The following is a 25232-nucleotide window of genomic DNA, read 5'->3' on the forward strand; positions in this document are numbered from 1 at the left end:
TCAGCCTTTACTCTTTTTGCCTCAAATATGGCCTTTGCAAGCTCAGCGACCAACCGAGCCTCGAGCTCCTTAATTTTCTTGGATCGGGCCAAGCACTCCTCCTTCATGCTTTGGAGTTGATGTTCGGCCGAAGACAACTGGGCCCGAGCAGTATCTTTCTCTGAGGCAAGGCAGTTCATGTTTTTCTTCCACCCCAAAGTCTCTGCCTCCTTCATCTTGGTCTCCTCGCGAAGTTGCTCGATCTTTTCGGCCTTCTGCTGAACATACAAGGTCGAAGTGTTAGTCATCGTTCCCGAATTGATATATCGAGCTTCTAAGGGAATTTGTTTTACATGCTCAATCAGGTTGGTCTGCTCTTTGTGAGTTGTGGCTAGTTCAGCTCAGAGGTCCATGATCTCCTCTTCTTTTTGCCCACTGAGGAGTTTAAGGGCATTTCTCTCCTCCGTGAGCCTTCTGAGATCAGCCTCACACCGGTTCAGTTCTGCCCGATATTTAGAAAACGCTTCCCGATGAAGCGTCAAAGCCTAGGAAGAAAGAAAGAAAATCAGGCAAGAAAGGCAAAGGTAATATTGATGAAGGGAGATAAGGCTTACCTGACTAAGGAGTCGCTGAACCTCATTGAAGATACTCGACGCATCACCAAGCATCTTTGACTCCCGTAAAGCAACCATGAAAAAGGTCCTCCGCTTCGTGGGCCATTCCCACATCGGGGGTCTCCATGGACTAAGCTTCCTGAATTTGCCCCTTGGAAAATGTGGGGAAGGGCGGTGAATCGCTAATATATATTTCCCCAAGCAAGTCACTTGGGGCGTTCTCTTCGTTTCGAAGGGCCTCAGAATTGGCCCCTTCAGGTACGTCCACCGATTGCCCGTCACGGCGGGGGGCATCTTCAGCCTCCGACGACTCGGGGACTTTGCTTGGGCCATCCTCCGAGATCTCTTCGGTCTGAGGCTGAACCTCCTCGATCATCACCGGCTCAGCGGCCTTTGAGACCTCATCGCTCCTCTTTCGTGCCACCAGCTCGTAGTCAACATCTTCTTTTTCCTCTTCTTCATCTCATAGTAACTGAGCTACATCGTTAGGCAGGGCGGCGGTGTCATTATTCGACTTAGGAGCCTTGCTATTTTTAGGCTTTGGAGTCTCGGAAGGCGAACCCTTTTTCTTTTCTTCTCCTTCGACGCTTCGGGATCGGGGGCGGAACCTCCTCCTCCCCAGACGGGGGCCGCATGATAGCATTGTCCCCGTGAGCTGTATGAAAGGAAATCAAGTAGAAGTAAAAAGGAGATATTTCAGAAAAGAGCTGTCAAACACATGAAAAGAAACTTACCATGATTTTTGGCCTCCCATCGGCCCCTTTCCAAATCACGCCACGAGCGCTCCACATATGAATAAGTCGATGCCAATTTCCGAACCCAGCCCTCAAGGTTCGGAATTGCACCAGGCACCCAAGAGACCGCTGTACCACAGGAAAGAACATCGATGAGAAAAAGCAAAAGGAACGAAACAGTAAATGGAGGTCAAGGGCGGGGTTTGTACTTACGCTTCATGTTCCACTCTTCGGGGAATGGCATCTTCTCGGCCGGGATTATATCGGAAGTCCTCACTCGGACAAACTAGCCCATCCATCCTCGGTCCTTGTCCTCGCCAATGCTCGAGAACAGCAACTTGGTGGCCCGACGCTGAAGCCTTATTAATCCGCCTCGATAAAAATGGGGCTTGTACAGTCCGATGAGATGGTCGAGGGTAGAAGTCATTCTTTCGACCTTGCTCACGAAGAATCAAAGCAAAATGACAATACGCCAGAAAGAAGGATGGATCTGGCCTAGGGTTATTTGGTATTGGCGGCAGAAGTCGATGATAACGGGATCGACGGGGCCCAGCATGAAAGGGTAAGTATAGACACTTAAGAACCCTTTCACATAAGTAGTGATGTCCTCCTCGGGGGTCGAAATCACCACCTCTTTGTCTTCCCAGTGGCAATGTTTCTTCACCTGCTTAAGGTCGCCCTCAGTTATCGAGCATATATATCTCGACATTGGCTCACATCGGCCAGGGACCGACGAGGGTTTCTCAACTTTAAAATCGGAAGTAAGATAGCACACCCCGGGAACACATTCCTCGATGCTTGGCTCCATCGGCATTTTATCGCCGGCCGGCCGCGATGAAGAAGCTTTCTTCTTTTGAGGAACGATTTTTGATGTTTTTGCCATTTTTATAGGGATTCGGAGAAAGAAGAAGATGAAATTTGTAGTTTTGGAGAAAGATTGGTAACAAGGCCTAGAAATTGTGCAAGAACGGAGAGGCTTAACTAGATGTGAGGAGCTTTGAAGATTTGCAGAAAGACTTGAAAAACTCAGAAGGATTTTGAAGATTAGTGCAAGAAAGATTCAAAGTAAAGTTTAAAGAAGTAAGAAGAAGACCTATTTAAGGATTCACGACGACGGTTCAAATGCACTAGTGGCCGACCATCAACTGACGCTCATTAATGCTCTTGGGAATCATACCGACGCGACGCTTCGGTATCTTCTGCCGCCTACATCACAAGGGTCACGTCATAACTGGTCGAAGTATAAAATTGAAGGCTCGGTCTGTTTCTTCTCATACACTCCAAGAAACGAGGGGACTATCGGTATACGGTTAAAATCGGGCTTGCCCGATTTTGCTATTTAATCGAGACCAGGGGCTCATGTCGAGGGTTAGCCTCGTAATGGATCAAGCCAGAGCACGAAGACGAGGTATTGAGTTCGAGAATCGAGGTGCCCGTCGAGATCGAGGCCAACAATGATCGAGACCAAATATGACCGACTTCGAGCAAAGCGCAATAACAGAAGGGCGAGATATCCGTAATCGGTCGAAGATCACGGCGGAAATTCCGGAACAGATCATATCAAGGGTGGTAGTTTAGGCTAATCATGGGATTTACTTCTGTAATTAGAGTTATACCATAATTAGGATTTCTCTACTATATAATGGGGAGTCTCATCATTTGCACGGACCTTACATTCACACAGATCAAAGCAATTTAATATTCTCTCTTTAATTCACGTTCTCTTGTTTATCAGCTTGCTGCTTATTAAGTGTTCTTGCTCTACTAGCTCGAGGGTACTCCAACTCGAGGGCTTTGTTCAAACACTGGTTTGCTTTATATTATTGTCAATTTCTATCATTTATCTTTACGTTAATCAATTGGTATTAGGTGAAATCGCATATCCTTAACACCACATTATAAGTTTAATTGTTATCCAGTTTCTAGGGTAAACAATTACCATAAGAGCATGCTTATAAATTTCAATTGAATTATTCCCGTTGATTATGTTAGTGCATATTGGAAAATATTTACTCACTTCGTATTTCTATATAAAATTGATGAATACAAGATATATGTGTTATATATAAACTTTTATCATATAAAATTTTATATACATATATATATATATATATATATATATATATATATATTTCTCCCCGATAAGGCAATTGCAACAGAGTTCGGGTTTATATATATATATATATATTTCTCCCCGATAAGGCAATTGCAACAGAGTTCGGGTGGTTACATTGACTTGTGACTTGCTCTAATAACCGAAATAAAAATGTACACGTGGCGACTAACTAGTGGGTGAACGGGTAGACCAGATACTCAGCTCGACTCAGTGGATCTATTCTTTCCCTATTAAAGCAACTTACAACTCTGCTTCTCTATCAGGCAGTCAGCTGCACAAAATCCAATAAAACACACACTTACACAGTCACTCTCTCTCTCTCTCTCTCTCTCTCTCTCTGCATTTTGGAGACGGGAAAAATGGCTGACTTCATGGAAACAGAAGAAGAATTGGTTGAGTTCACATTAGCTGAGGTTAATTCAATTTTCTTGCTTTCCCTTTACTGTCAGCAATCTTTCATTTTCTGCTTTAAGCAAAATTATTTTCTCCCTTTCACCTGATTGTTCATGTCATTTTCTTTGTTTGATTTCAATTCCTTTGACTTCTCATCTAATCTTGTTCCTTTTTTGTTTTGCTACATTATACTTGGAAAGTTCCCTTATCTAACAGCAACATACAGGGAACTAAAATCAAGAATGACCAAATTTAGATTAAATTACCAAATGTGGATTAAATCTGTAAATGCTTAATTAATTCAGAGGATTTTCACTTACTTTCTACAGGCTATGAAAATGACCACCTTGTTTAAGCGAGTGAAAGAAAAACCAATTAGTCAAGAGTTCTGTCAAAAACTTGCAACAAAGTTTAGGTAAACTTTCCCTTTGGGCTAAAATAAATGCTACTTCTTCCACTTTGTTAAGTTGAATTTTCTTCTTTATATGTTTTTTCTTTTGTTTGCTAATTTTTAATTTGCAGTTGTTCACCTTATCGTACTGGAAAATCTTTCATAAAATGGGAACAGGTTTATCTCTGAACTGTATTCTCAATATTTATTTTCCCTTTTTAGGTATTCATGACATCTGGATTATCTTACAAATCTATTATGTATGTTTTGCTATGTTAAAGGTGCAAACTTGGTTTATGGATAAGCAAAAAACACAAGCAGCTAAAGCGATTGTTGTTAAGAAAGAATCTGATGTTCCTCGACCTCGACCAGCAAAAAAACCAAAATCTAAAAAGAAATTTTCAGCTCTAATGCTTTCCAGAAAATACAATACTTGCGGGTACACAAGACTCCCCGAATGTGCATATGACCGGCCTCAGAAGCCCAAAGGTTACCAATTTCTCCTTGACCTTTATATATCTGATGTTTGATTTTTGTCCTCACTTAGTGGATTAGAAGTTGTTTACTCTATTTGTATCAATGTATGAAATGCAAGAAACTACTTTTGAGTTGCTCAAATTAGATAATTATGCAACAAAACATTAAAGTTAAAGAAAATTCTTAATTCAACTAGCACAAGATCACTCTGATGTCTTCTTTTCCTGTTAATCTGTTTTAAACTGCCAATAAGTTGAAATTTTTCTCTTCTTACGAGTTTGACAAAAGTTTTATTCGAATGTGACTACATGAATACTTTACCGGGACTACATGAATTCTTTACTGATCCCTTTCACAAATCTTTCAGATTTTTGTTTCAAAATACTCGTGACCGACTTTAGTCTTATCTAATTGCTTTTGGAAAAAATATACATGTTGGCTATCCTAATGGTTTTAAGACATTTTTCTTGATTTTTATCTGTTTTATCTCTGTTTTACTTGTCATGGTTGAACATAAAGATTACTCCTTTAGATTTTCCTATTCTGTTATGCACGAGTATATTGTCATAACAAAAATGATGTATCGTATGATTGAGCAACTAACATACTCAGATATTTTAGATATAGTGCCTTGAACATCTTAAGTATGTGGTTTCTGTTACTCTCAAGCTTAGACCGTTGTGCATTCTGTTATAGTTTCTGCAGCAGAGATGGCCACAGAGCTCGCAGAGTTGTCTTTTGAAGCTCTTTCAGCTAAGGATTTAGCTTGGTGAGCATTTAACACAGCTCTATCCTTCTCTATATCCCAAATGGTTCTATATTTTGCTAATAGTCCACGCGTTAAAGACCTAATCTTTTTCTATTTTATCCTGGTAGATCTCATATTCTTGTAGTTTCTGATTCTGACTCAATAATATTGGTTTCTTCATACTTCCCTAACCTACATGTTAGATTGCCAAAGGTGATAATATGACATGGTGATGTCGTACGTGGGGCTTATGTCTAGAAAAAGGTTTACTCAATAAAAATTTCTGATTGAGTCTCTTGTGTTGATTTATGCGGGTTTATGAATATCCAAGTTCAGTAGCTTGGAGAGTGGAGACTAAAAAGTCGAAGCTAGTAAAGAAGTATCGAGGCGTTCCTGGTTACGTTACAATGACAGGAAGAATAAGAAACTAGTAATAAGTGAAAAATTTATCACGTGGTTGAGGCTGGATATTGTTATGTTACAATGACGGGAAGAATAAGAAACTACTAATAAGTGAAAAACTATCACGTGGTTGAGGCTGGATATTGTCCATGGAATTACCCAGATATGATGATTTACATTCCTCATCATAGTAATTTGAATGCCAAAACGAATTATAAGTACTGATTTATCATGTTCTCTCAACTTCTACCATGAATTGTCGAAGCCATTGAGCATACCATACTGTAGAGGCAGGTCTTTGATACCCCGGATTGTGCAAGGGCAAAAGTCGGCAATATTCAGTGGCTGAATGGTTCAGGCATTAACAGGATGAGTTGGTTCTAGGTCAAAGCAACTTAATGATGTTCTGAGCATAAAATTCTTCTGAAAGTTAATATGAATGTCATAAAGCTCGACAAGGCACCAGCTGTGTAGCAGAATTCCCTTTTCGATAGTAATACTAGATTCTGATATTCAATACTTCCTTCTTTTCTACTTCTGTTTCTCTGCTTCTCTTAATTTGCTTCTTTCTTGATTTCTTTTGTCCAAAAAGACTTTTGCTTCTCCTTATCTGTGTGTGCCTCTTCTGCTGCTAGTTCTTCTTTTGGACTTCTTTTCTGCTACTATCGTTTGCTGTCAACTATTCTTTTTCTCCTTTTCTTTTCTGTTCTCTGTCTTGTCCTTATTCTTAGATTATGTACTGAATTTTAGGAAAACAAAGAATGACTCTTGCAACTAAAGCTAAGTATTAGTGAAGTCCTAGACTAATTAAATGCTGCAAACTGTATTATACTCTGCCAGGCTCTTAAGCGCAGCGGCAAAATTGATATCCCCCTGTCTTCTATGAACTACTTTTGTAACTTAGAGAACCTGACCAAGTAGTTTTTTCTCTGTCTTTTGCAGGTATGATGTGGCCTCATTTCTCAACTTCAGAGTTCTTCGCACAGGCGAGCTTGTAAGCTCTTTGTTCTCTGTGGATATTTTTTCTGGTTTTTCTATTTCCCTAGGTGCACTTAAATATCTTCGTTGGTTCTTGTTATCTGGAAGTTTTAGTATTCTAGTGATCACAGTGTATGTGAGAGATTTAAGATTTCTCCTTGACCACTGTGAAGTATGAAGGTTCATGGACCGGATTGAAGTAACATTAGTTCTGTTTGTTGGAGTTCCTACTCCATAGATTAGAACCACCAATCCTCCCTTAGGTTTTATGTGAAATTACAGATACACATACACTCATGTTAGATAAATAAATTTGATACCTCCCAGGACACAATGGAATAATGCTAGAAACGCATGGATAACTGAATTCGAAACGTTGATGGTGGACTCACTTGTCATTCAACATATATTTTAAAGCTGAAATGCATTTACTAAAACAATATATGTAGTGGGATGGGCTCCATATTAAGGCGCACAACAATCAGTGTCATATCAACAGAATTTTACGTCAGACAAAGACTTGTCGTTTATAGTCTGACATATATGAAGTATTTCGTTATGCAGGAAGTTCGTGTAAGATTTGCTGGCTTTGGTCATGAAGAAGATGAATGGGTGAATGTTAAAAGGAGAGTACGTGAACGATCCGTTCCCTTGAAGCCCTCAGAATGTGACAGGGTGAATGTTGGAGATCCCTTGATGTGCTTCAGGGTATCATTTCGTTTCTCCAACATTCGTTACGAATAAAAACTCTGTTTTTTTAAAAAAAAAGCACCATAGAAATCATGAAATTTCCACTTTCCAAAAAAGGTGTCGATGTGTATCAGTGCAACAATAATGTCACGATTAAGCGTGGTATCTGGACAGTCAAGGCCCCAAGTATTTTTATGACCATTTTGTAATGTTATGTTTTAAATTCACAGGAAGATGAATATCTCGCAGTATATGGTGATGCGCAAGTTGTGGAGATCCAAAAGAAATTACACGATAATACAGAATGCACGTGCATCTTTGTCGTTCGCTACGACTTGGATAATGCAGAGGTAAATCATTGGAACATCGCATGTACTGGTAGTAATTCAATGTCAATAATAATTTTATTTTCATCGTTAATGTTCGGATGCAGGAGAAAGTTACACTTGACAAGTTATGTTGCAGACCAAACCGAAGCAACAGTATACTGCCTGAAGGTCATGCTAAATTATGTGTCTTGAACAGTATTGACCAAGAAAATACTCACTCAGGGGCGGAGCTAGAGCTTTGAAAATTCATTGAATATGTACAAATTATTAATTTAGAACCCAGTAACTTAGAATGAATAGAATTCCGAAACCATTAGTTTTAAATTCTGGCTCCGCCTCTATACTCACTAGGCCAAAGCCTCCGCAACGTTGTTCGGTTGGAATATTGGATGTTGGGCCAATCTAAATATGTACTCTCTATGTTTAATCATTTTATGTGAAGATGTTTGGTCGGACATGAAGTTTAGAAAAGAAAAACTTTTTGAAAGTCATGGTCTTAAACATGACATGACATTTTTGTAGCTATAAAGTCATGTCATTAGGGATAAAATGAGAACTTTAAAATTAAATTGTTCCTAATTATAAAAAAGGTGTTACTCTTTTTGAAATAGAGTAAAAATAAAAGAAGGTCACATAAAATGGAATATGAGGAAGTAGCAATTCTTTTACGCCTATCGTTTCATCTAGCCTCTTTTCCAATAACAGGTTGGAATAAAGTTTCGATTTTAAGGCTTTAGGTCAAGCAGAGATAATCCTTTGATAAGCACTTCCAATAAGGGCTCGTTTGATATGGGCGATAAGGGATAATTAATTTCGGAATTAAATTTGAGCTGAGTTATTCCATGTTTGGTTGGGATAAAATAATAATCTCGGGATTGGAATGTTTTTTTTTTTATCCCTGGAAGGATGAGATAACTAATTCCTAAATATTAACATGGGATAATTTAATTCCCAACCAAACGACCCCTTCCTTGTCGTGCTCTCTAGTAGAACTAGAAGTTCGAGAAATATAGTGGTAGTTTTTGCTAATATTAATGATGAATTAATCGGCTCTTGTAGGAAGGAAAAAACCGGGTTTGCGAGAAAAGAATAAGAAAAATTACACGACACATCAAATACTTACACTGTATTTACCATTCGTAACTATACTTTTAGCAAATTTACCAATCGTAGTTATATTTGAATTTTATAGCAAATCCATGAAATAAAAGATTAATTGTTTTGAATTGAAACAAGAGAGCTCTTGTAGCTTAGTTGTTTAGAGTACTTGCTCAGCTAGCGAAGGTCATGAGTTTGAATCTCAACAAGAACATTATTTTTCTGTATTTTTATATTTCGCCTTATTTGTATTCGTTGCACGGGACAAATATAGTCGATAAAAGTTGTATCCTTTGTGTATACCCCTGTATACACTTGATACATGTTGTATCCTTTGTATTACCCTTGTATACACTTGATACAAGTTGTATCCTTTGTATACACCCTTGGGTACAGTTGATACATTTTGTATTCCTTGCACGGAAGAATACAATTGCGTGAATGTATACAATTGATACAATCGTATTCGTTTCTATTCATTGCGCGAATCAATACAGTTGACAGAGTTTGTATTCGTTGCGCATTCGAATACAAGTGGTACAACTTTGTAACAACTCAACACTAGCTAAGAATGCTAATTAGACAAATTATCGGTTTATGAAAAATCCTCAAAAGAATATAGGCAGCAAAATCAAGTAATAAAACAAGAACTCAAAATGTACTCCTCTAATTTAGCCGTTACCATTCCCCATCCTATCTTCATTCGCACAATTCCCTTCGACAAATGGAGAGGTTAAAGCTAAAAGTGGTTAAACGGTAAAATGATATTCAAAAGGGCTTATCAATTCTTAAGTGAAAGAATAGACGGTCTTACAATTAGTTTGAGTTTTGTAAAACTTGATAAGACAAGTGGACAACAAGCCCGTCTAGCTCAGTTGGTAGAGCGCAAGGCTCTTAACCTTGTGGTCGTGGGTTCGAGCCCCACGGTGGGCGTTTCATCTTTTTGTTGGACTCATCCTTCTTTGGTTTTTGAATAATGTCTTAGGCCTTAATATTGTACCTTTATGTACACCTCAAAGGACGGTTAAATGGCTCGGGAGAATCTTCTCGACCTCATATAAATCTGGGCCAAAGAATTCATAGATTGTATCGAAATTGGGCTGAATATCATTGCGTCTCTTCTTAATATTGGTTTTTTGGGGAGAAATTCAAAAATAGCCAGATTTACCACTGGTCGTTGAAAAATAGCCAAGTTTCAAAAGTTATCGAAATTTAGCCACTTTAAATCTGAGCGAAAACACTGTTCAAAATCCGGAAAAATACGCCCGCAAATTTTACGGGAGTTCCAGCATAAGTATGCTTGAACTCCCGTAAAATTTACGGGAGTTCCAGGATAACTATGCTGGAACTCCCGCAAATTTTACGGGAGTTCCAGCAAGTATAATTGTCCAGTATAATATACTGGAGTTTGGAGCACTGGTGCTCCAGTCTCCCGCAAATTTTACGGGAGTTCCAGCAAGTATAATTGTCCAGTATAATATACTGGAGTTTGGAGCACTGGTGCTCCAGTCTCCCGCAAATTTTACAGGAGTTAGCAAAGTATACCGGTCCAGCATAATATGCTGGAGTTCGTACACAAATGCACCAGAACTCCCGTATATTATACTGGACCGGTCCCTGTTGCAGCAAAATAGTGGCTATTTTTCATTGACTTGATAAACGCTGGCTATTTTTCATTGACCAGTGTGAAAACTGGCTATACCATGTTTTAACAACTAATTAGCCTACATTTTTCCTCCAAAACACAAAATTAAATTTCAAGCCTTGAAATATGTAAAAATTAAATGTTGGGAGCTGAAGATTCTCGTGTATTATATTTGTATTTCCATTGTATTTATGTGTATTTTATGTTTATACGAATTATATGATTTAGTGTGTATACAAATTATTATATTTTCTTCCTTTCTTAAAAACAAATACGGTATACGATTTATTATACTTCCTTCATATCAAACCAAGTCAAGTGGACACTTTACCCTATCTCACGAAGAAGAGGACGCGAACGCGAAGGTATGGTTGTGTCTGCATCACGCACGCAGGAGAGGTGTCGCGTTCGCGAAGAGATGTTGAGGCAGCTGGGGACCCTAGCCTTTTGGTTTACACATTTGCGGGGCAGAAGTCGCATTCGTGAAGAGTAAAGTTGGTGAAGCTTCGCGTTCGCGAAGAGTTAAATTGAGAGGCATACAGATTGGTCTACGCGAACACGAGAGGATGGTCGCGTTCGCGAAGAAGGAATAACTGCGCAGAAGTGTTAAATTTCAAAAACGAGGGTTTGAACCCATTTTTCATATTTTGAGTTAGAGACTACGGATTTGGGCGATTCTTGANTATTCATTTAATTATTGTATGAAAGTTGAACAATATTGTATAAAAATTATATTTAAGTTGTATGATATTGTAGTTGTATATAACTGAGTAGAAATAATGTATGAAAATTGTAAATAAGTTGTAGATAAGTTGTATAATATATAATTAGTTGTATGAAATTTGTTTTTACTATGTATAAATCAGATACAAAATATACAAAAGACATATTGTATAAAATTTGTATTTAAGTTGTATGTTATTGTAGTTGTATTTAACTGAGTAGAAATAATGTGTGAAAGTTGTAGATAAATACTACAATATATCTCCGTGCATTGGTAGCTTTATCTGATACAAAAAAAAAAATCTCTGTATGATGATATTCATTCTCATGGATTTGGTGTATAGTTAAGTGGTTACTTATTTTGCCTATTTAAATGGATTAGGAGGAAGATGCTTCAATCGCTCTCTAACGAGGATATCTTTTCCTAAATAATCTACCAGTGCACTTTAGCTTGGAAGCCATTGTTCTCTCTATTTGCTTCCTTCAACAGAAGGGATGTTTAAAAATGAATGACCTAGTTGATGCAGTTATGAAGTATGAATATTTACATTTGGAGAATTAAAACACTGAAATCGATCATTAATTTTATAGATGAACTTGTCTAAAATAATGTAAACAATTACATGCATTTGCCTTCAAAATCCATCATCGTCGAAAATAATGTGAGTATTTTATCGGTGAAATAGTTTAAAATAATGGAAGATCTGGAGAGAAAGAGGAGAGAGAGGAGAAAAAAAAAGGAAAAGGGTGTAACTAAATCCCTTGGTTGAAGGCACAAATAATGGATTTGAGAGCCTTTTAAGGTGGATTGTATATATTTTGTAAACAAAACTTGTTTATGCCAGGTAATTAACTAAACATGGACATTAAGGGTAATAAAGTTTCAAATAATGTATAGGAATAAAAAAATCCCTTGTTTTTGTAGGGTGCTGAGTAACGATTTAATACGTGAAACAAACCAATACATATATCTAATCAGTATTCTTTTTCTTTGTTGATAAATTTTCCTGATATAACTACCTTTAAAAAAACAGATAAAAGTACAACTTTTTTAATTCGAGACCATTAATCTCTCCTTTATTTTTTGTCAGTCTTCATTTGTTTTTGTTGCCATTTTATCACAGAAGTTTTAAAAAAAAAAGGAATAGAGAGGTATTGAACTGAAGAGCGTGATCGTCATCCTTGTTTCACTTCATCTAACTTTGTCCAATCTAAAAATTAGTACTAATCTTATTGGATAATACTGTTCTCTCACTATTTGCTACGAAAAAGGAAAAACAATCAAACTAAAGAATGATAAAGAAAAGGGAATATGGTGGCCTATTACAGCTCTCGCCAAATGCGCCCAATCATAGAGGACAAATAGGAGCTTATAAAAATAAGTTAAGTAAAGCAAAACAAAACAAAGCAAAAATCATCAGAAACTGCATATTCAATATGGTGCCAGAGAATATTACGATTCCGTAATCCATTAATACATTATCTAAGTTGGATAATAACAGTATAAGAAGATAAGGACGAAGACAGTTGTGCATATTCACATGAGTTCATATTAAAAAGCCTGGTCCTTTTTGTCTTAGCTTTGTATTTATTAACATCTTCATACAGGGTGGATTTAGATGGTTGGTTACATATTCACGTGAACCTAATAGTTTTCATTTTAAAATATAAAAAAGTTTATTATAGTATAGAGTTGAGATTGAAATTCATAAATTTCAAATCTTGAATCCATAAGTGTCTTCGTATCCTCAAAATGCATAATGCATTGCTACATATATAATTGTACACATATAATTGTCAAGTGACAAGTCCCTTTAACTCACTTTATCCAAAAAGTTTTATAAGTTGATGTCTCAGCTTTATTGAATTGCTCTTTTTCATTGTATATAGCATCAATATGGCTGAAAACAATTAGTGCCAAAAATTTTTAAGCAGTATGATATATCAGAACTATATATTATTATATAATCTTTAGTTTCTACCTTAACAATGGTGATAGAGAGCCGTTTGTTTGGTGGAAAATGAGATTTAATCACTGCATAAAACTTCAACAAAAAATAATTTCTATACAATTACTAATTATAATTACTGTATAACTTGTCTTCAAACCAAACAACCCCTAAAATTTATAGACGGGTCACTACCGGTTAGTGATTGTTTGTTTTTATCTTTACGCCGAAAAAGAAAATATATCATCTTATTTACTAGTTAATACTTAATCTTTAAAATTAAAATACTTAATTTATATGGTATTTCATATCTTTGAAATTTGAGAACGGTTAAAACAGCTGTTGCTTTTTCGTTTTTTTGTTTTTGTTTTTCGTATGTACGGAACACATGAGTGGAAGAGCGCCTGAATATTTAAGAAGTCACAACATTTTTGGGAGCAGAAAATGGATCAAAGTTGGCACCATAGACATACTATAAGGAAAAGAACCAAAAAAAGGAAGGGAAACTTGTACTTTTAGTCCCTCAAATACAACAAATTCTGATTGTAGTCACTTTCATTTTTAATTAAGCATGCTTAACTTTCAATTAATTGATATATGCATTTTTTTATCTTTTTGTTTGTAAATCTTGGTAAATTCAATAAATTATTAAATGCTAAACCATTCTATTACATGTGTTAAATTTGTATTGTTTCTTCATTTGAGCATAATATAGTTTTAAGGACTATTTACAAAGATAACTATTTATAAGGACTAACAATAAAATTTGTTCATAATTGAGGGACAAGAAGTGCAATTATCCAAAGAAGGAATGAAGACAGAAATTTGATTATTGCAATATGAAGAGTTCAATAATTGAGCACTACTCACAACACCACTAACCCAGGCTGGGCCTGCAGACATAAATTGCTTTCTTTTTGGATAGTCGCTTTCGCTTTTGGAGTTGCTTTTTGCTTTTATAAATTGAAATTACAATTTATTATTCAGAAAACCTAATTCCCAAACAAAGACTTTGTAGGCCACAATCAACACACCTGAGTTTACGTGCGGCAATAATCATAAACAAAGCAAGTGTATACCGTCAGACCTCTCTATAACAGTATTTCTGTATAACAACATTTTACTATAAAAGCTAATCTTTTTTTGACCCAATTTTTATGTTATGTTTACAGCACTTCGATATAACATACCAAAATATTCGAAACAAATAAAGCTGTCATGGATAGGTTTGACTCTATACCAAATTGACGAAAATTTGTAAGATAATATATTCAGTGCAAATTGTGTTTAATTGGTCAGTAACGTAGTAGCAGCATGTATTCAGGTAACGTGATTTGTGCTTTTTCAGTTATCAATTATTTTTTTACAAGTTAATTCAAATAGACTGCTGATTAAAAATTTAATTTCTTTAGACTTTGGTCTTCTAATGCCAAAACACAAATTGAATTGGTCGCAAGAGAAAACCTAGTTTGGTTTTTTGTCTTAAGACCACTGCTTTAGTAAAGGTGGTGGTGGGTACTTGTGGGCAAAGTCTTGGGCCTTGGCAATAAAAAGCTGTACTGTAACTTTCACAAAAGCCGCCTTGTTTCTTTTTGCATGCCACCTTCCCTAGTAACCATCGGTCTCGATTTATATGGGAGATTTACATCTATACTAATTTTTTGGGTCACAATTTAATTTATATCTGCTTTGCAAAAATAATTGCAATCGTACTCACTTTTTGGATAACTTCAGATATACGGGGCTTGAAGTAGCAAGAATTTAAGTCTGAAGTTTGAACTTTAGATTTTTTTTGCCTGAAGTGTGACCTTATCAAAGTAAAACTTCAAATATTTTCGTCTGAAGTTTGGCCCGACTTGCAAAAGTAATCAAAAACTTCAGTTCGTAGTGCAAACTTCAGATAAATTAGTCTGAAGTTCTTCAGTTTGTAGTGCAAACTTCAGACAAATTAGTCTGAAGTTCTTTAGTTTGTAGTGCATACTCAGACAAAATCAGCTTGTTATATTTGAACTTCAGATAATTTTTCCTGGCATGATAGTTGCAAACTTCAGACAAAATTTAACCTGGTAATGTCTGAAGTTTGGCCCTGCAGTCCCAAACTTCAGTTGATGCTTCTTCGAGTTTTGACAATAAACTCTTGTTTTATTATTTACGTACTTTATGTTGGGATGTATTAATGTTTGAGAGGCAATGACGAGTCTTTCTTTCTTCTTGATTTGTCGCTTTGTCCAATTTTCAGAAACGATAACATGTGTAACTTACAGTATAACATGTTTGAGAGAGAAAAGACGAAGAAGAGGAAAAGAAGATGAGGAAGAAAGGAGCGCATAGGTTGCATGATCTAAAGTTGTCAAAATTAGGTATAGGTTAAATAATTTTAAAAATATGGGTATAGGTTAAATAGGGGCGATCAAATAGGACGCCCCATGCAATTTTTACATTTATATGTCATACTTTACTTTTTAGTCCGATTCAAGAAGAATGTTATACTTTAAAAATAATTTAACTTTAAACTTCATATTTTACCATTAATGAGATAATTTTTAGAAAATGACCCTCTTTCTTTTCTTTTCTTCCCCTATCCCTTCAAAGCCCTTGTGTAGGTTGTCACACAAATATTTATGATTTATTTTCAAAAATTTCAAAAAATTTCTTTTTTCTTCTTAAACTTCATGTCGAGTCAAATACCGCCACATAAATTGGGACAAATAAAGTATATTTTAAGCGCAACACACTAGTAAATTTATTCATTGTTTTGTGATAATTGGTGTAGGTTTAATTGTTACATATTTACAAAAATAAAATTAAAAAATCAATCCTTTATACATACATACATATCTATAGAAAGAAAGAAAATTCAAGTGAACATAGTGGGTCATCTCCGCCTGCTGCTAATAATGTCCAATATTTACCCTATACTACGATATGATTGGCTGGCTCGTGGTTTCTTCATCCACTCTTCTTGATTTGGTTCATACATTTTTTTTAATTTTTTAATTTTTTAATTTGGGGAATAAATTCAATAAAATGCATAATGACATGCAAATAGCCAGTAACATATTCAAGCAGGTAAAGAAATGTCATTGACATCCCTTAAACAAAAGGTGACTTTGTAGGCATAAACAACTTTAATTACTTCATTATCATGCGCATCTAAATTGGCTTCCCCCTTTTTATATTTATGGGATGGATACATATCTCTACTCCAATTACTATTTCTGTTCATTATTTCGGCAAGGTAACACTTCCTTTATTGTATAATTTGATTCCCAAATGGAGGAGGGATGCCAATAAATACTAAACTAATTTTTAATACTTTAATATTTTCGGTTTACTTTTGTCTTTTTCCATTATTCCGTACAAACGCTTAATTTGCTTCAATAGTCTCTACTGAAAAGTTGAAAAATGAGTCATTAGGAATGAATATACTGATAAGAAATTTGCGTAACTCTTTTTAATCTTAGGGTGTATAACTAAACTTGTTAATTGTATTATATTATGTGATCTCAAATATATGTCTCGATTATTCAACTATAACAAAATGAGTGGCTAAATATTTTATTTGCTTTTAGTTGGATAATGCGTGTATTTTTTTCTTTGTTAAATACGTATTGTGTAGGGAGGTCATCATTGGTCTGGTGTCATGTGGCCATATTTGATAACTTCACCTGTAAGATATGACCAAAAAATCTGTTGCTGTGACTTGCTAATTTTGAATGATTATCAGACAATTCCAATTATTAACGACGAGAAATGTCAAAGTTTTAATGAATATACGAAAGGTATGACTACTTTAGTGGCAAACTTGCAAATTTAATATTTAAAGTTACTAAAAGGACATAACACAATGAAATTAATATTCAACTCCCAAACTTGGCTAATTTCAGCAGTGTAAAAGTTGCAAGGGTATGCCGCCACCTTGCTTTATATAATAGCTTCATAAATTTTAATTGCGTGATTTAATTTTAGAGATTTTTTCTTTCCTATACCATATATGAAATCTTATTACCAAAAATATTCATAGTTTCTAATTTACCCGCCCTGTCCATATTTTTTCTACAGTTATTATACCAATCATTAAATACTAATTAATAGTAGTTGAATCTTACTAATTTGTCGAGCTAAAATTGAGGAACATAATATTCTAAAAAGATTTGGCGTAAATCAGATCAAATCATATTTTTCCATATATTCCTATTTAGGCGAGCTACAATTATGGAAGTAAATATTCTTCCAGATATTTTCCACCATTGATAGCCATTAAAAAGCTTGAAAGCTTTGAATCAAATTTGGGTTTTCGAAAATCATTATTTGTTTGGATTGAGTGTTGTTGAAAATAATCGGGAATATGGATCTCAATTTTGAGGGATTTTGGTGAAGATTAGACTTGGTTTTGACTGAAATTCTGATTTAAACTCGAAGAAGAAGAAGAAGAAGACATATTGCAGAAATTGTAGATAAATTGTAGATTATTTGTATTCTGATTGTAGATACTTTATTTTCTGTTTTCACAAATAAAAAATGGCTAAAACTTCTACAAATCTTCTGAAAAAACGTAATTATGTCAAAAATCACAATTATGCTACAATTGGATGGGAATTGGGATATAAAAATTCACTGTACCCAGTTTGTAGATATTTTGTAGATAAATTATAGATTATTTGTATTCTAATAGGTGCTTTTTTTTTTTTCTGTTTTCACAAATCAAAAACGACTAAAACTTCTACAAATCTTCTGCAAAAAACGCAATTATGTCGAAAATGCCAATTATGTTATAATTGAAATGGGAATTGGGATATTAAAATTCAATGTATCCAGTTTGTAGATATTTTGTAGATAAATTATTTGTATTCTGATTGTAGATGCATTGTTTTCTGTTTTCACAAATCCAAAACGACTAAAACTTCTACAAAATCTTCTGCAAAAAACAGTCTACAATTTTTCTAAAATTTATCTACAATTTCTGCAATATGTCTTCTTCTTCTTCTTCGAGTTTCAATCTGAATTTCAGTCAAAACCAAGTCTAATCCTCACCAAGACCCCTCAAAATTGAGATATAAACTCCAAAACATATTCCCAATTATTTTCAACAACACCCAATCAAAACAAATAATGATTTTTGAAAACCCAAATTTGAATTCAAAGCTTCAAAGCTTTTTAATGGCTGTCAATGATGAAATTGCTGCTCTCTTGTCTCTTTGAAGGTTTGTTCTTCTTCATTGAGAAAATTTGAAGCTGAAAGTAAATGTGTGTATGAAATTTGAAGATTTGACTTCAATTTTGATGAACTTTGTTGTTCTTCATTGATGAACTTCAACTGGAGTAAAATGGGAAACCAACTTTATTGAAGGGTTTCTTCAATTTTCTATGAATTTAGAGGGAGAATTTGGTTTCAGAAGATGGAAAATGGTAAAAAGAACGTATGGGTAAAACGTGGGTGGGACTGAGGGGTTAGGAGAGAGAAACGTGCAGATTTCTTTAATTAAGGAGCAAAAAATGTACAATTAATTATACCCTTAATTAATTATCGTATAGAATTGGTAATTTGGTATACTAAGTGTAATTAAGTCAAACCTTAAACATTGAGGGTAATAAGATTTCCTATGTGGCATAGGAATGTAAAAATCTCTTAATTTTAACCATGGGACCAATGATTAAAGCCCGACCCTTCTTCAAATCATTGATATGAATATTGAAATTTGTTCTTGAGTTAATTGTCCAATTTTCAACCGGACATCCTCCTTAATCGCAGCGTTTAATAAACATTAGACAAGCGCGCACGAAAAGAAACCATTTAATTAATCAGAATTATTTAATAAAGTAAGCTGGTTGCTAGAGGTCTTAATTAATAATTACTGGCAAGTTGATAAATACGAATGATTTATGTCTTGAGCATGTTTATTTTTTGAACAATTGTTTTTGACAACAGATCATCTCTTGGTTTTTACAACAAAAAATAAAAAGAAGGAAAAATAAAGCAGAAAATTGAAAACACCTCTTGTTTTTGTAGGAATTTTATGAAAAATCTTTTCTCATTGATTGATGATTCAATATTCTGTACAGTGTGTATATTTATACAAAGATTTGAAAATCAGCAAGAACAACTACAGCTACACTAATTATAAGTGTTTAATTCCTATATGTTTTCCTATAACTAATTGTACTATGAAATGTACAGATATTATCTAGCTGTAATTTGCAATTGGATAAGAATATTCTGGAAGGTTTGAGTGCCTTTCAGCTATATCCAACATGCTACAAAGAATGGACCGGATCTTAGCTGTAACAATAGGCCCAGTTCTTTGTTTGTATTGGGCTTCTGACTTGTGTTTTGTATGTTGGCCCAATTCCTTATACCCGATAAGTCCTTGTATAATAGACTTTGGTCTTGTACATTGTTGATCAGTCGACGTACTTCTTCTCTCTTTGTCTTCGACTGTATCGTTTCTTTTTAGACCAAATTAGGGTTTAGGGTCTGATTAGAAGAATTCGGTCCAACACCCCCCTCAAGTTGGAAGGGTGAGAAAGCACACCCAACTTGGAGATGTTCAATTTGTGTAAAGGCCCAGAAAGAGGTTTTGTAAACACGTCTGCGAGCTGAGATTTTGACGGAACAAAGGATAATGAGATCAGTCCGGCGAGGAATTGTTGACGGACGAAGTGACAATCGATTTCCACGTGCTTTGTCCGTTCATGGAAGACAGGGTTTTTTGCTAGTGGATAGCTGCCTGGCTATCTGAATGAAGAGAAACTGGCAAAGAGGGGGAAACTGAGAGATCTGTTAAAAGGCGTATAAGCCATGTGAGTTCTGCAACGACCTTCTTCGTTGATCTGTATTCGGCCTCTGCAGAAGAAAGAGAGATTGAAGACTGTTTCTTTGATTTCCATGAAACAGGAGATCCTCCGAAGTTGATATAAAAACCACTTACTGAGCGACGAGACTCCGCACAGGATCCCCAATCGGAGTCATAAAAATGCTAGCAATTGAAAAGAGGGGTCTGGGTTCATTAAAAGTCCAAGCCCCGCGAAAATAGTAGATATCGGAGACAGTGCAACCCAACTTCAAAATGAGATCGACGGGGGCTTTGCATATATTGGCTGATGCTGAACTGCAAATGAGAGGCCAGGGCGAATATGTGTTAGAAAATTGAGCTTTCCCAACAGTCGCCTGTAGACGGTGGGATCTTGAAGTGGCTCACCAACATCTGCTCGAAGCTTGCAACTAGGGTCTAGCGGAGATGAAGCCGGTCGTGAATCAAGAACACCAAATTCAGAAAGTAGCTCCACTGTGAACTTCCTTTGACTGATAATTAGTCCTTGCTTTTCTCGTAGTATTCCATTTCGAGAAAATAACTAGCCTCTCCAAGATCCTTAATTTTGAATTCTGAATTGAGGAATTCTTTTAGATTAGAAAGTTATGTTGGGTAATCACCTGTTAGAAGTATGTCATCTACATAAACATAAACAATTGAAATTCCAGAAGTTGTCTTCTTGAAAAATAAAGAGTAGTCGTTAAGAGAGTGGGAATAACCTTTGAAATTGAGTGCACCAGTGAGTCTTGCGTACCACTGGCGTGAAGCCTGTTCAAGTCCATATAAGGACTTCTTTAATCTGCAAACATGATTAATAGAAGGTGAAGTCATCCCTGGTGGAAATCTCATGATACTTTTTCTAGTAGATCACCATGAAGAAAAGCGTTATTAATATCTAATTGAAATAATTTCCAGTTCATTTTGACTGCAACTGCTAAAATGCATCTAACAGTTGTCATTTTAACCACTGGACTAAAAGTCTCATTGTAGTCTATTCCTTCCCTTTGTATGTCACCTCGGATAATAGTTGAGCTTTGAATCTTTCAATACTTCCATCAGATCTATACTTAACTTTATAGACCCATTTACAAAGTAAAGGTTTCTTTCCTTTTGGTAATTCAACCACTTTCCAGGTTTGGTTGGCTTCCAAGGCTTGAAGTTCTTTTGCCATTGCATCCTACCAACTGGGATGTAAAACTGCCTGGGAGAAACTTGTAGGTTCAATGATGTGAGAAATAGAGTTTAAAAGAGATTGATTTGTAGGAGAAAGGTCTGTGAAAGGTAGGGTAGCAGGTGAGATAGGTGCTGCAAAACAAAAATCTGTTGGATCAGTCAAGTACACAGGATTGCACACATAATCTGCCAGATAAGATGGTGGATTGTGTTCCCTAGTAGATCTCCTTAGTTCATGTTGAAAAGAAATAGGAGATGGAGGAAAAATGGACCCGGAGAGAGATGATGAAGGAGGAGCTGTACTGGTGATGCTATTGAGGATGGTTGTGTAGGACAAGCACTTAGTTCTAAAGAAGAGTGGTTATCAGACTGAGGGAAAGAGTGAGTTTGGTCTGATATAGTAAAAACTTCTTTAGGGAAAATGGGTGGTTCAGGTGTAGGAGAGGAAAAAGGGAATATATCTTCATAAAAAACTACATCTCTAAAAATAAAAATGGTTCTAGAGTGAAGATCTAACAGTTTGTATCCTTTCTTCCCAAAAGGATATCCTATAAAAACACACTTGACTGATCTAGATTCAAGTTTTGACCTGTGATGAGGTAAAGTAGAAGCATAACATAGACAACCAAAATATTTTAAAGAATCATAAGATGGAACTTTTCCAAAAAGAATTTCAAAAGGTATTTTGAAATTAAGTACTCTAGAGGGAAATCTATTTATTAAAAAGGTAGCAGTTACCAAATAATCACCTCAATACATAATAGGGAGATTAGACTGAAATAAAAGCCCTACATGTCTCTAGAAGATGTTTGTTTTCGTTCAACCACTCCATTTTTATTGTGGTGTAGCAACACAAGAGGTTTGATGAAGGATTCCATTAGAGGACAAAAATTTTGAAAGAATGGATCCTGATCCTAATTCCAAAGCATTATCTGAACGAATGATTTTAACTTTAGTTGCAAACTGCCTTTCTACCATTGCTAAAAAAGATTTTAAAACTGGAAAGGCATAAGTCCAAGTTCCCCTACTATAGTCATCTACTATGGTCAAGAAATATCTATAACCATCATGAGTTGGTACCTTGTATGGTCCCCAAGAATCAACATGAATAAGTTGAAAAATGGAACTTGTGTTGATATTACTTGAATGAAAAGGCAATTTTGCCTGCCTAGCTTGAGAACATATATCACAAGGGTCATTAAATTTGGCCAGAGAAGGAAACTGAAAACTGGATATATTTTGCATACTAGATGGAGGCATATGCCCCAACCTTTTGTGCCATAGGCTTACATTAGAATTAACTCTAGCAGAACAAGCAACTAAATGAGAGACAATGTCTTTCCTAAGGTTATTACAAGCTGAATAAGACTGAAAAACTGTTTGACTTCCATAAAGTAGGCCAGAACTTACGAAAGCTGCATTGAGAAGATATAGACCTTCCTTCACTTCACCAACTACCACTGGCCTCTTCAGTGAAGGGACATGCAAGAATGTACCAAAAGATGAGAAAAGTAAGGTACAGATGAGTTGTTTAGTGCGTTTGTGAACTGAAATTAGGTTAAATCTGAAATCTGGAATAAATAACACATTGTTTAGGATTAAATCTGGCAGAACTTGCACACTACCTACTTTACTGACCTTGACTTTATATGGATTTGGGAGATTGACATATAGAGATTTGGTTAGAGTATTCACATTGAATAAAATGGAATAATCAAAAGTCATATGTTCTGAAGCCCCTGAATCTATTATCCAGCAGGTAGAATTCATATAAGGAAAACAGGAAAGACAATATAGGTTAGGATCGTTGACTGTTTTACCAGCACAGTTGGCACTAACATTTGCATAAGAAATCTGCTCACCCTGCTGGCCAACCTTCACCTGTTGAAGAAGCTGGTAGAGCTGATTGAGTTGCTCTTGAGTGATGACCTTCCCTACTGCATTTCCTTCCATTGTGTTGACTGACTGAGTTATTTTTTCTTCATTCATGATTGCTCCATTGCTGTGAGGACCTCCTTGATACCTTTTGGATTTGGTAAATTTGAAAGTGGAGGGAAACACAATGATTCTGTAGCACTTGTCAATGGAATGTCCAGGATTCTTGCAATAGTTGCACACCAGGTTATTCTTCTTTCCTTCAAGACTTGCTTTGAACTTTCCTTCTCCATTAGCATATTTCTGAAAATTAGTTTGCTGATTTTGTGCCAGGAAAGCAATATAAACTGGATGTTGTGCAACATGAATTTCCCTTTGCTTCTCATCTTGAACGAGAAAAGAATATGCTTGATTGACACTAGGAAGAGGAGTAATCATTAGAATGTTACTCCTCACAACTGAGTAGGTGTCATTGAGCCCCATGAGAAATTGGATGAGCCTACCATCTTGAAGGGACTTCAAAGTTCTTGACTTTCCACCACAATCACACTCACAAGTGCAGTGCACACAAATATTCAAGGTATCTAATTCATCCCAAATCCTTTTCACACCTTAGAGTAAAGAACACTTTCAGCTATGTCCTTAGACAAAGAGTTCAAGATGATGATATAACCATATCATTGCAATGATTCCACTGCTTGATATCAGTGGAAGAAGCATCAGGTTCAGAATAGGTTCCATCGATAAAGCCAAGCTTGTTCTTGGCAGAGAGTGCAATAACTATGGCTCTACGCCATCCTCCATATCCCTTTTTATCAAAGACTGAGTTGACAAGAACCATCCCTGGTGAGTCAGATGGATGAAGATAAAAAGGGTGAGTGAAATCGATAATCATAGTTGCTGGTTGAGTGACTGTGCGAGCTCAGAAATATTGAAAAAGTCATCTGTGGAATTTGGTGCCATTTCAATGGAGAAAAAGAAGATGACTCGAAAAAAAAATATGGAGTAGGGTTTCAGATAGCTACTGCTCTGATACCATGTAGGAATTTTAGGAAAAATCTTTTCTCATTGATTGATGATTCAATATTCTGTACAATGTGTATATTTATACAAAGATTGGAAAATCAGCAAGGACAACTACAGTTATACTAATTACAAGTGTCTAATTCCTATATGCTTTCCTATAACTAATTGTACTATGAAATGTACATATATTATCTAGCTGTAGTTTGCATTTGGATAAGAATGTTCTGGAAGGTTTGAGTGTCTTTCAGCTATATCCAATATGCTACAAAGAATGGACCAGATCTTAGCTGTAACAATAGGCCCAGTTCTTTGTTTGTATTAGGCTTCTGACTTGTGTTTTGTATGTTGGCCCAATTCCTTATTATACCCGATAAGTCCTTGTATAATAGACTTTGGTCTTGTACTTTGCTGATCAGTCGACCTACTTCTTGTCTCTTTCTCTCTCTTTGTCTTCGACTGTATCGTTTCTTTTTCGACCAAATTAGGGTTTAGGTTCTGATTAGAAGAATCCGGTCCAACAGTTTTAATTAGTTGGAAATTCGACGCAGGGACTGCCAAAAGCCAAATGTTAGAGCTTGTTTTTCTTTTCTCTTTTTCAGAATTGCGTTTCGGCCACATAAACAATTTTTTGGTACATGTAAAACCTTTTTCCAGGTCAACAAAAAACCAATATTTTCTATAATTCAAATACCAAATATTAATTTTTTGATACCTTCGAGCTTCTACTCTCTGACTTATCAAGATTGATGTGTCTTTATGAACAAATTCAATGTTGGTTATGAGAAAATTATTGAAGAGTAGGTGCTTTAAATATGTGTCAACCTGAGTATTCTCCATCCTAGCTACAAAGTGATCAGTATAACAACTAATGGCTGCCAATTTGTGATTTAAAGAAGTCAAATTGTGACAATTTCTGATTAATTATTGTCAGTGATTAATGCAACTTAATTACATAATAATCAAGGAATGATTGTGGTTGTGAAGATCATATATAGTACGGTTTTACTAATTAAATCAAGAAAAATATAATGAAATGACACGGTAAGCATGTTAAAAAGTTTAAGAAAGCAAGTTCAACAG

General features: G+C 35.7%; 1 protein-coding gene and 1 non-coding gene across 2 annotated transcripts; both read left to right on the forward strand.

Moving 5' to 3' along the window:
- Positions 1 to 3707: 3707 nt before the first annotated feature.
- LOC109216884 (protein SAWADEE HOMEODOMAIN HOMOLOG 1) lies at positions 3708 to 8308 on the forward strand. Its single transcript, XM_019381105.1, has 9 exons — positions 3708 to 3856; positions 4166 to 4251; positions 4359 to 4404; positions 4509 to 4716; positions 5401 to 5473; positions 6797 to 6848; positions 7397 to 7540; positions 7753 to 7872; positions 7956 to 8308. Exons 1-9 carry the CDS (start codon positions 3803 to 3805, stop codon positions 8091 to 8093), a joined length of 921 nt encoding a protein of 306 aa, XP_019236650.1. The 5' UTR covers positions 3708 to 3802; the 3' UTR covers positions 8094 to 8308.
- Positions 8309 to 9809: 1501 nt separating this feature from the next.
- On the forward strand, positions 9810 to 9882 carry TRNAK-CUU. The gene has a single exon. It is a non-coding gene; the product is annotated as a tRNA-Lys (tRNA).
- Positions 9883 to 25232: the final 15350 nt, after the last annotated feature.

This window comes from Nicotiana attenuata, unplaced genomic scaffold (genome assembly GCF_001879085.1).
Source record: "Nicotiana attenuata strain UT unplaced genomic scaffold, NIATTr2, whole genome shotgun sequence".
NCBI classification, from domain to species: Eukaryota; Viridiplantae; Streptophyta; class Magnoliopsida; order Solanales; family Solanaceae; genus Nicotiana; species Nicotiana attenuata.